Source organism: Mus caroli, unplaced genomic scaffold (assembly GCF_978045245.1).
Source record: "Mus caroli unplaced genomic scaffold, Mus_caroli_1 scaffold_9, whole genome shotgun sequence".
NCBI classification, from domain to species: domain Eukaryota; kingdom Metazoa; phylum Chordata; class Mammalia; order Rodentia; family Muridae; genus Mus; species Mus caroli.
In genome coordinates this window covers 85,773,715-85,786,574 of record NW_028227264.1, presented here as the reverse complement: position 1 = coordinate 85,786,574, position 12,860 = coordinate 85,773,715, and the positions used below count along the sequence as shown (strand labels likewise).

Below are 12,860 nucleotides of genomic sequence, written 5' to 3'. Positions count from 1 at the left end.
TGGGAGGCAGAGGCAGGCGAATTTCTGAGTTCGAGGCCAGCCTGGTCTACAGAGTGAGTTCCAGGACAGCCAGGGCTATACAGAGAAACCCTGTCTTGAAAAACAAACAAACAAACAAACAAACAAAAGAGAACAAAACAGAAAACAAAAAGATACAATGGCCTACAAACAAGCTGCATGTCTTGTTTTAACTTCTCAGGTAAAGCTATCATTCCATCATTTTGCATCAGATGCCTGCCCATCACCAGGGACCAAAGCAACACAAGCATGGTGCTTCACTGCAGCTATATGTGGGTAAAGAGGGAGAAGCCATCTACTAAGAAAGGGATATTGAGCAGATAATTTGAGGGGTGTCCTGTTACCAAAGCTGTGTAAAGAGAGGCATGAGGCTGATGAACTGCACAGCCCAAGGCTGACAGCAGGGAAATCAACCTGTTAACATTTGGCATCTTCTAGTAACAGTGAGAGTGGCTTCTTCAGCTTCCAAGGAGGCAAGAGAACTCTGGTCATGACAGTGGGCCCTTGAATCAGAGACTCATGGGTTCCACTATGATGTGTTCACCATGTGATCCTGAGCATGTCCTCTGTCTTTCTGCACCTCAGCTTTCTTTTGAAGAGGAAGATAAATATTCTAAGTTTGAGAAGGGGCCTGATTGAGCACTGGATAATACATAGAAGCATACAGCAAACACAAATGTCCTACACTGGTGGTGTTTGATGCCTCCTAATTTGTTTTGCTTTCTTCTGCAGGCTGAGTTCTCTGAGCTGAACCTGGCTGCTTATGTTACCGGAGGCTGCATGGTGGACATGCAAGTTGTGAGAAATGGCACCAAAATTGTGCGGTAAGCAGACCTGAGATACAAAAGCCATCTGAGAAGTGTATATGAGAAACCTGACAAAGACACCTCCACACCTGCCTGCCTGGTGCCTGTGGCCACTTTTGCCAAATGATTTCCACAGAGTCCTAAGTGCCTTTGTAATAGAAATGATTAATGACATAAATACACAGGAAGCAACTGTGATGTCCAAGAAATAAGGCTTGGGATGAAAGGCATGGGTTCTGGTTGTGGAGCTGTGACCCTATTCTGTCTGTATTTGGTTCCTTTTATTCTCTGTTTCTTAGAGGCAAGGTGGAGATAACAATACTGCAGCCAAGGGCTGCCAAAGTTTCCAAAAACTCATGCACGTGAGAGTAGCCTATCCACAGTGTAAAAGGCTAGCGGAAAGAACAGAACCCCTCCCAGTAACACAGCAGACTAAGCATTCAGAAAATTCCCTCTAACCACAGCAGAACTAAAAGCCTTGGTTATCAGAATTTCCAGAAATCTGTGTAGGATGTGTGCTGAGCTGGAGAGGAAATGATGGAATTCTTTGGAAGTCAGAAATGACAAGTATGTACGCACAGGAGAGATAAGACTCACATAAATGCTGTCCTCTATGATTAGACTCTGGGGAAAAAGATTTGCAGGCTAATGTGTGAAGGTCTATATGACCAAGAGATGACTCAGACCTGGACAAGTAGGAAAAGCAGAAGATCTGGTGAAAAAGATAGATAGATAGATAGATAGATAGATAGATAGATAGATAGATAGATAGATAGCCAGCCAGTCATGTCAAATGGTAGGATGTGGGTATTGAGTTGGGGAGAGGGAATGAGAGTTCTGCAAGTTAAAAACGGCCTCTGTAGGTAAACATAGGAAAGCAATGGCATATGGTTGGGGGATATGGATTGATCAACTAAAGCAATCATCTACTGTGTGCTTTCTTAGTACAGGGAAGACATTGTGTGGCTTCCTATTTCCAATAATAGGCCAGATCCTATGTGCCACCACTAAAGCCTAGTTTCCAACAATTGCAATGCATAGAAGCCTTCAGAGAGTTGGCGTAACAGTAATAATTAATAAGGAGAGAATAATGGGACAATCCAAGAAAAATAGACAAGAATTGTTATTACTTTAATGGAAAATGTCACCCTCAGGTTCATTTGGTTGAACATTTAGTCCCTAGCTGGTGGTCCTTTTTTGGGAGTTAGTCGGATCTTTGGGATGTAAGGCCAAGCTGGAGGAAATAGGTCATTAAGCTAGGCCTTGAAAGTTACGCCTGTCTTTACTTCTATCCAGTTCTCTCTGTGTCCTGATTTGGAACATTGTTGCTGTGGATCAGATGTGTGTGCTCCCACCATCATGGATGCACTAGGGTCATACCTTCCCCATAATGATGGACTGAAATCCCTCTGAAACTCTGATCCAAAATCTGTTTTTCCTCTCTTAAGTAGCTGCTCTCAGGCTTGTTTGTCATAGTGATGGAACAGAAGCTACCATGTCTTTAGACTGACTATGTGCCACTTGTCCCAGATATCATTAGACTGACTATGTGCTACATGCCCCAGATTAGAAATTGGCTTTGATAGGCTAGGGAAAGAATGGGGGAAAAAGTCAACCTTCAGGTGTGCTTAGAGAGTGTAATGGTTCATGCCTCAACATACCACACATTCATACAGTGAACTAAGACCTCATAGAAGTCCACCTTCAAGGTGAACATGAAACCAAAGTAGCTGAGCCCTCACAGGTTGAAGTGAGTGAGGCCCAGGAAGTCTTTGGCATTAGACCTGATGCCTGCTCACCACAAGTATTCCAGAAGTATACGATAACCCTTTATAAAATAATACACTTTCAGGCTATGCTTCAGAGATATATTTATACAATAGCTAGCACATGGTTTGGATTAGCTAGCATTGGTGCCAGGAATTAGCAGAAATATGAAGAGGGAGCTAAACTTTAGAGAGACTGGATGGTGCAGTTGCCAGACACAGATTAGTAAAAGAGAAAGTGATGTATATATCAAGAGGAAATGAAAATCAAGCTGGAAAATATTTGCAGAGAACAGGGATCTATCAAACGTAAGCATTCTAGTTTGAACCTGTGCAGATCGTGTGTATGCTATCTTAGTGTCTGAGAGGTCTTATCTGCATCAGGCCCATGGTATCTGGAAAATGCTCTTTCCTTCAAGTTCTCTACCAACTTTGCCTCTTAAATCTTCCAGCCTCTTCTTCCACATAGACCTCTAATCCTTGAGGGAAGGGATATCTTGCATCCAACTTAGGACTGAGGAGGCCAAAGTCCCTCACTCTCTCTATGTTGTCTAAATGTGACTCCCTGTGTTAATTATAATTTACTGCAAGAAGGAGTTTCTCTGATGAGGATACAGTGATGCACCAATCCATGAGTAGAACAATATGTCATTAGGAGTTGTTTTATTGCAATGTTCAATTAGCAGAATGAGTGGACTAGATTTTCCCCTAGAATCCATCCTCAATCTACCTAATTTCAGATTCTTGGCCTCATTCAAAATGTCAGGGTATTGATTCCATGTCATGGAGCTGGCCTCAAAACAGAGAAGGGGGAGTGGGCATAAAGTCCCACCCCTAATCAAGAACATATTTGCAATTGATAGCTGTTGGGAGAAGAAAAGTCTGTTTAATTCAAGGGAATGATACTGAGTAGTATCAAGGATGCCACAGGTCAGGCTGCATGCTAAGTAATAGTTAACCAACACAAAATTGACTCCGTGTTTTTTATTGTTTGGTTGGTTTGGTTTGATTTGTTGTTATTGGTGGTGCTGGTGGTGCTGGTGGTGGTGGTGCTGGTGGTGTGTGTCATTTTTATATGTGCTGCTACTGCTACTGCTGTTGTTATTGTTGTTATTTAGGTTGGATTTGTCCTTTTATGAGAAAAACAGAATACAAATTTAGATAGCTAGAAAAGGGGAACCTGGAAGGTGTTGGGGAAGGGAAAATATGACCAAGACATATTATATAAGAAAAAATTAAATAAACAATGTTAAAAAATAGAACTTCTAGAGATGGAAAACTGTAATAGCCAAACAATTGAATGTGTTGTGTTGAACAGCACATTAGACACAGTTGGAAAAGCATTTGTGGAATTAAATGCATTGTCCTGAAGAAGGCAGAGAGAATGGAGAGCATTAGAAATGCATAAGAGTGGGCTAGGTCTCAGGACACACTAGAGTGTTCATTTAATTTAGTGTCAGAAGAGAACTGAAAGAATAAAAGAATGGACCAGAGGCAGGAGTGCAAAGAATGATTCCTCCAGCATAACATGCCAGCCAGAGGCTCAACACGCTTTAACCCAGACTAGGAAAAAGAATTCTACACCCAGACATGTCCATGTAATTATAGAAAGAACAAGGCAAGCATCTTGAGAATAAGCAGAGTTAGGAAGGTAAATTTATTTCATTGCAATTTCAGCGATGGCTTTCAGAGAGCCATGGTGAGGACGCCTTCAGGACAGTGAAGAAAATTAGTTCCCAGCCTTTAATACTGCCTCTGGGGAAATAACTTACATGAATGATGAACAAATAAAAACACAAAGAGCAGATCCTCACTAAGCGAAACTCTTAGGTATTTAGGCCAAAGGAAAATTGTCCCAGAGAAAGATCAACTGCACAGAGAAGTGAAGAGGAAAGAAGAGGGTGTGTGTGGGGGTAACTGTTGTTTTCTTATTATAATAAGTACGCTACTTGTAGAGTAGGTGGTTATAACGTGTCTCTGTGTAAGCAGCTAAAGAGACACTCCCCCAGTCTACTGTCCATCCCATTGTTTCCACTCTACCATTGGGCATGGCCATGGAACTGCTGTCCTGTTTCCTGGTTTGCCATACTGCTGTCCCTGAAGTCATATCTTTGTTTCTTCTTTGCCCAGAGGTTCCCTGGGCCTTGTAGGTATGGGAGCTACACTGATGACCTGACACCCCTCCCCCAAGAACACTGATAAGTGAATTGGTCTTCAGAATATGTGAATTCCTAGAAATTAACCCTCTCATGGTTAATTGTGGAACTCCAAACTCTGCAAAGGACCCCTAGCATTTGTTAAGTATTTTTGCCACCAATATATATAATATTTACATAATATACAATATTTATATAACATATAAACAAATGCCATTTATATACATAAATATATACACATAATTTTATTAAAAATGAATGGTCTAAATGTACTAATTAAACAAAGAAAGTTTTCAGGGTAACTTTTAAAAGGTAACTACATTCGATTGAAAACACTAATAGGAATATAATAAGGCAGAACATATGAAAATTGGGGGTGGGTCATATACCAAAACTTTCAGATTATTAAAGAACTAACTGAGGGCCAGGTGTGGTAATTTAGGCATATAATACTAGAATGTGATAGGATGAGGCAAAATACCCAAACTTCCAGCCTCCCTTAAGCTGCACAGGAATTCCAAGCCAGAGAGGTAGTACATTGGAAGAGTGCTCGCCCAGACCCTTCCAGAGGCCCGGGTTCAATCCCCACTACCACCACCAAAATATAAAAAAACACCGATTTATTAGCCAAGCCACCTAGGGTTGTACATATAATGACGCCATGTCTCTGAAAACAAGCAAAGCTAACTGATCCTGGGAGTTGGGAAAATGTTGAAGTATGTTACCAAAGGAAGTTAACGTGTTATGACGAAACATTCATTTCTTAAGGAGAAATAAAATTCCCATTTTATAGGCAACCAAGAACAGATATCACAGATACAGTGTAAAGATTGATATAATTAAGAGGGGAAATAAAGGGGCTGTGTGGGTGCTGCTGCAAGGTATGCTGCCTGCACCGTGTGTTCTCATGGTAGCTACAGTCTGCTACACAGTCTGTAAAACCTTGGGAATTAGTCTGTCCTCATGTTCAATATTACCACTGCTTATGTCCACTGTCTCCGTAATAGCTGAAATGCCTCCATCTATGCTGTTAGTTCTCAACTTTGAGAGCAGGTTAGAGTCTAAGAGAGCCTGAGTTAAGACTTGTGATCAACGGGAATCCTTGAAGGTGGGATACAGACAACAGTGTTTTGAAAGCTGTCTAGATGATTCCAGGTTACAACGTTCTCGCTTCATTTCTATAACATAAGCCATTTCATACCTTAACTAAAAGCTACTTTGGGGACAAAGGCTTTATTTCAACTTACAAATCCAAGTTACAGGCCATGATAGCAGGGAAGTCAAGGCAGCAGAAACTTGAGACAGTTAGTTATTCCCATCACATCCACAGTTAAGAACAGGGAGAAGTGAGTGCATGCATACTTGTGTCTTTGATTGCTTGCTTGCTTGCTTGCCTGCTTGCTTGCCTTCCTGCTTGCTTGCGCTCAACTAGATTTGTCAACTCATATAGTTAGGTAAGGACCTCCTACCTAAGAAATGATGCTGCCCATGAGGACTATGTCTTCCCAAATCAATTAACTTAATTAAGACAATCCTTCACAGATGTATCCACAGGACAACACACTCTACCATAATCCCTTCTTGAAACTCTCTTCCCAAGGATTGCTAGGGTTGTGTCAACTTGACAATTAAAGCTACAACCACAACAAGCAGCCACCCATATTTTTTTCTGTGGCAGCTTTTTCTTGGGTTTGGGTCATTTGAAAAGCCAAGGAGTTTACCTGGTGGGCTACTTGAAGGCAGGAATCACTTTGTGAAAATAAAAATCCTCAAGTGTTCTTCTGGGTCTCCAGTCTTCCTTCAGAATTTACACAGTTGTTCACAAAAATGAATTTACAGAAGTGATCTAGGTGTTTGTTAATTATCTTGTCTCTTGGCATTTACTAATAACAAAACAACAAAAGCAACTTAGGAGAGGAAGGATTTGTTTTAGTTCAAGGTTTCAGAAGGACTGTGGTCCAACAGGATGGAGAAGGCATAGGAGCAGGAGTGTGCGGGACTGATGACATTGTGTCCACATGTGGAAATAGAAAAGACAGGAAGTAAAACTACAAAATCTCAAGGCTTATCCCTAGTGACCCACTTCCTTTATTGAGGTCCCACCTTCTAGTAGGCATGGCAACCCTTTTGATATTGGGATACAACATTGCCATTTACAAAATTCCCAACAGTCACATCATTGAGCTACAAACAAATGAACAAACAAAACTATACATACAAACATTTCATAAGGTGGGAAGGTTTCTAATGCTGTAATAAAACACCATGAACAGAACTTGGGATGAAAGGATTTATTTCATCTCACAGCTTGTAGTCAGTCCATCATCCAGGGAACTCAAGGCAGGAACCTGGAAGTGGGAACTGAAGCAGAGGCCAATGATGCATACTGAACAATGATGGTTATCAGCTTGCTCCCCATGGCTCGCACTCTATGTTCTCTTATACCAACCAGGCCTCCATGCCTATGGGTGGTGGTGTGTTTTATGAAATGACTCCCTTTTTTCTTTCATTGTCTGGGCAGTGTGTGCAGTTGACCACACACAACCAGCCCTAGTCTATTGGACTGTCACCTTGAGATTCAAGGTAAGACAACAGGACTTTCTCATGAAACTTTTTCTAGAGTTCTCAGTTAACAGGCACAGGCATGTAGTTTCTACAGGAGGGCACTGAACTGCTGGGTCAATGCCCAGAGCTGCTGAGCTGGTAGGGTGAATGCCTAGAGCTGCTGGTGGCTCTCTGTGTCCCTGAGTGAATGACCTGCCAGAAATGGAGCCAAACCAAAGGAAATCACAGCCAAGACAGACAGTGACCTGGGGATGTTACTCTAGACTGGGTCCACACTCTTCCCCAGACTTGAGCCAAGAGCAATCCCTTTTAGTTCAAGCCAGCTTGAATGGCACATACAAAATTCATGAATTTTTATTTATTTAAAAAACACTTTTACAGTGTTTCCTATGGGCTAGGCACTGTTCCAAGCACTTAACATATATTAACTCATTTTATCCTTTCAACAACCCCAGAAGGTGCGTGCTATTAAATCCCAGTTTTATAGATAAGAAGGTGGAAAAAACCCAATGAGTTGTGTAATGGGATCCAGGTGTCCAGCCAGTGAGCGGTGGAGCTCAGCCAGTCTGACTCCAGAGCCTGTGTGTGGCATCTCTGCCCTGATTGCCCCCTCTTTAATAAGAGGGAGAGTGTTCCATTATTAAAGAGGTGTTAAGTTCCCCATTATGAGTGGTACGTAAGAGGACAGTTCAACAGCCAGTTGAAACGAAAACATGGGGAGAATCCAAGAATCTGACTTAGAGACAGGGTCTAGGGAAAAGGTCATTACCACTTACTGCTGGACCCCTGGGCCAAGTTCTTCATATAAAATGTGATCTTATCTATTCCCACAACCCCATAAGATGTTCCAAAGAAAGCAAGGGGTCAGTGGAGCTTGGCAGTCAGAACCCAGCCTCTGGAGCAGCCTGCCTAGGTAGATATCCCTCTTCAGCCTAGACAAAGGCATTGTGTGACCTTGGGTAGCACACTGTGTGGAATACTTTATGCTAACAACTCATCACAGAGTACAGTGGGGAAATACACAAGCTGGTGTGTGCTAATGCCTCAGCTATGTCTAGACCGAAGTAATCTCTAAATTAGATGCTGGTAATTATCATCATAGCCCATTTTACAGAGGAAGAAATCAAGTCAGCAACAGAGATTGGCTTGGAGGCATGGGGTTGCTAGCCTCAACATCAGATTTCTAGAGCCTGGCAGCCCTTGACTCTGGCTCAGGCCTCTGATGCAGTGCCAGGTGAAGCCCTGGGCATCTTTAGCGCCTTTCAGTTCACTCTATGTTTCTCATAGCATCTACTCCTGCCCCTCCCGTACCAGCATGGTTGAACCCCAGACCTCTCTACAAAGAAGGTAGCAGGAATCTCAGATCTGTGTTAGTTGTCGCTCTTTCACTGTGACAAGATACCTAAGTCTAATGCACTTAAAAGGAGGCAAGGTTCATTTTAGCTGGAGATTCCAGATGTTTCAGTCTGTGATTGCTTGACCCAGGAGTTTTGGGTATGATAGTATCCAGCAAATCTTTGTGGACATGTGACACAGAAGACATTGTCACCTCAGGGTGCTTGTGAAACAAGAGAGCAAGAGATATGAAGAAACCAAAATCTTAATTTCCTTTCATGACACATCCCCAGTGACCTGACATCTTTCCACTAGGCCACATCTCTTAAATATTCCACCACCTCCCAATAGCATGAAGTGCTCTGAGCAAGCTATCAGCATATGACCTTTAGGGCCAAATCAATTCCAAACTCAAGCAACCTTTCTGCAGGGTCTGAACAAGGACAGCTCATGTGAGTCGAGAGCTGTTCTCACCCAGAGGTCAGGCCTGACCACCTCTGAGCCTCCACTTTTTACCTTATGAGGCACTAATACAGTGTGTGTGGCTTCTGTAAGCACCACATGAAATAGGATATGCAGGAAGTTTATTTATTCCACCACTATTTGTTAAGAACTCACTATGCCATGGGCACCACTTCTGAAACTAGACATTACATCAAGAATTGTATGAGGCAAGGGACAAAATTCACCCCTTCTTGGCTTATTTAAAATACAACGACTTTAATGAAAGCTTCATATGCAGAGAAATGTGTAGGGCTGAAGGGACAAAGAAGGGAAATGCCATTACAGGTAGAGCATCTGGGTTTGAAAGCCCTAACCCTAAAGTTCAAAACTTTTAGAGTACTTTGATGACATTGCAAGTGAAACATTTACACACCATGACTGTGTCTAATGCACAGAATTATGAAAAACGATTATAGTACAGTACCTTCAAGGCTATTTATATCATGTTTATATAGAATGCAAATGGATTTTATGTTTAGACTTGAGTCCCATTTCCAAGAGATGTAAATATACAATACATGTAAATATCCTAAAAATCCAAAAACATCTGAAATGCAGAATGGTCCAGAGCACTTGGCGTGAAAGACACAAAGCTCTAGTCTAGTAGGTCTAGTAGATATAGTTTCTCGTTAAGTACGAGATGTTGTGATGACCCTTGGTTGCAGAGCACTTCCAAAACCCACCACACTAATGTGGGTTTTGAAAGAGGCTCTGCAACCAGGGGTTCAACACAACACTAGGGTAGGTTTTGGTTTCCTGAGTATGCTATGCCAGATACAAATAGGAATGTTCATTGTTGAATGTCATATTTATTAATGTACAACAAATTCACAAAAAGCAGTAGTTTCACTGACCGAAATTTTCCAACTAGTGTTGATTATCTTGATAGTTAGCTAAGGGAAACATGGATCCGATCCTCCCATTCCAATCTCTGTCTGTGTGTCTTTTTTTTTTTTTTTTTTTTTAGTTAATCTTCTGTCTAGATACTTTGCTGAAAGTTTATCAGCTGCAGTAGCTCCCTGATAAAACTTTTGCGGTCACTTATATATACTATCATATCATTCACAAATAATGATACTTTGACTTCTTCCTTTCCAATTTGTATCCCCTTGAGATCCCTCTGTTGTCTTCTTGCTCTCAGACTTCAAGTATTATATTGAATAGATATGGACAGAATGGATAGCCTTGTCTTGTTCGCTATTTTAGTGGAATTGCTTTGACTTTCTTTCCATTTGATTTGATGTCAGCTGTAGGTTGACTGTAAATTCCCTTTATAATCTTGATGTATGTCCCTGTATCACTAATGACTCTACGACTTTTATCACAAAGGAGCTTTGGATTTTGTCAAAGGACCTTTCTATATCCAATGAAATGATCATGTGGTTTTTCTTTTTGTTCAGTTTTTTAATATGGTAGATTATATTTACTGATTTTCATATATTAAACCACCCCTGCATCTCTGAGATGAAGCCTACTTATCATGGTGGATAATCTTTTTGACTGTTCTTGGATTCAATTTGCAGGTATTTTATTATTAAGTATTTTGGCACTGATGGTTCCTAAGGGAAATGAGTCTGTACTTTTCTTTCTTTGTTCAGTTTTTATGTGGTTTGTATTTCAGGAAAACTGTGGCCTCAGAAAATGAATTTGGCAATGTTTCTTGTTTCTATTTTGTGGAATAATTTGAGGAGTATTGGTGTTAATTCTTGTTTGAAAATCTAGTAGAATTCTGTGCTAAAACTATCTGGCTGTGGGCTTTTTTTTTTCATTTATTTATTCATTTTATATCCCAATATCAGCCCCCTTCTCCTCTCATTTCCCCCTCTCACAGATCCTTCCCCCATTTCCTGTTCTCCTTCTCCTCTGAAAAGAAGAAACCCCCCTTAGCATCATCCCCACCCCCAGGTGTCAATCCCCAAGGCACATGAAGTCATTGCAGAAATAAGTACATCCTCTTTCACTGAGGCCAGACATGATGATCTAGTTAGGGGATCAGGATTCACAGTCAGACACTGAATTTAGGGACAGCCCCCACTCCAGTTGTTGGGGGACCCACATGATGAACAAGCTGCACATCTGCTACATATATGTGTAGGGCCTAGGTCCATCCCATGCTTGCTCTTTGATTGGTGGTTCAATCTATGGAGAACTTTCAAGGGTCTGGGTTAGTTGACTCTGTTGGTCTTCTTGTGGAGTCTCTATCCTCTTTGGGTCCCTCAATGCCCCTAGCTCTTCCACGTGACTCCCCAAGCTCCATCTAATGTTTGGCTGTGGGTCTCTGCATCTGTTTCAGTCAGCTGTTGGTTGGAGCCTCTCAAAGAACGGTTATGCTAGGATCCTGTCTGCAAGCATAACAGAGTATCATTAATAGACTCGGTGATGGGAGACTTTTAATAACTGCTTCTATTTCACTAGGGATTATGTGTCTCTTTATACTGTTTTTCTGATCTTGATATAATGTTGATAAGTGGTACCTCTTGAGAAAATTATCCATTTCTTTTAGATGTTCTAATTTGATGGAGCCAGGTCTTCGAAGTCTGCTTTTATAATTCTTTGAATTTCCTTAGTGACTGCTGTTATGTCCCCCTTTTTGCTTCTGATTTTGTTAATTTGGATATTCTTTTCCCGTGTTTAAGTTAGTTTATCTAAGGGCTTCTCTATCTTGTTGATTTTCTCAAGGAACCATCTCTTTGTTTCATTGATGATTTGCCTTGTTCTTTTGTTGCTATTATATTGATTTAATCCCTCAGTTTGATTATTTCTTGCTGTGTACTCTTTCTTGGGCATATTTAGTTCTTTTTGTTCTAGAGTTTTCAATTGTGTTGTTATGTTGCTAGTATGAGATATCTCTATTTTTTCTTGTTATATAGGCACATAATACTATGAATTTTCCCCTTACCACTACTTACATTGTATCTCATAAGTTTGAATATGTTGTGCATTCATTTTCATTGAATTCTACAAAGTCTTTATTTGCTTTCTTTATTTCTGTCTTGACCCAGATTTCAGCCAATAGAGAGCTGTTTATTTCCACGAGTTCATACACTTTCTGTTGTTTCTATTACTATTGATCTTACCGATTGAGAAAATGCCTTACAGCAGGATCTCCTGGAGGCACTTCCTCAACTGAGGCTCCTTCTTTTCTGATGACACTAGCTTGTGTCAAGTTAACACACAACCAACCAGTATTTCCCTAGAAGGTCTCACTTTACAAGCTATAGTCACTTCCATTTTCCAAAGTCAATTTTTGCTAATTTATGAGAAATTTGCATGTCAATGAAATCTATTCCTACCGCAAATAAAGATTTTATTTATTGTAAATGGGAAAAAAGACTTGAGAGTGTAAAACTGTAGAACCTTAGAAATAAGATACTGGGATCATTTGTTTGTGGCAGAACGTTTTACAATCTGTGAAAATATAAAATTTATGGCTATCAATATCTACTCAGTGTATATAAGCTGTTTAAGATTTATGTCTAATTACTTATGTGTTTGCTAACTGTTCAATATCAAACTTTAGCAAAATTAGATAGGTACAACATGTTTGATAAATAAGGAATATTTGATAATCAAGATTTATAAATTCTTAAGGTCTACACAGGTTCATGGTAATATTTGTTTACTCTTTTGTTTTTGTTCATGTTGTTATGCTATTTGGATAAATTAATCATATTCAAAACTGTGATATTCTATTTTGACATTAAAAGTAA

General features: G+C 40.5%; 1 protein-coding gene across 2 annotated transcripts in view; it reads left to right on the top strand.

The window, feature by feature from the left end:
* Positions 1–12,860, top strand: part of Syn3 (synapsin III) — a 438,182-nt gene that overhangs the window by 93,442 nt on the left and 331,880 nt on the right. For both annotated transcript variants that reach the window (XM_021173742.3, XM_029482726.2), the window contains exon 4: positions 751–842. In XM_021173742.3, coding sequence (XP_021029401.1) covers positions 751–842 — 92 coding nt within the window. The remainder of the gene's footprint in view (positions 1–750; positions 843–12,860) is intronic.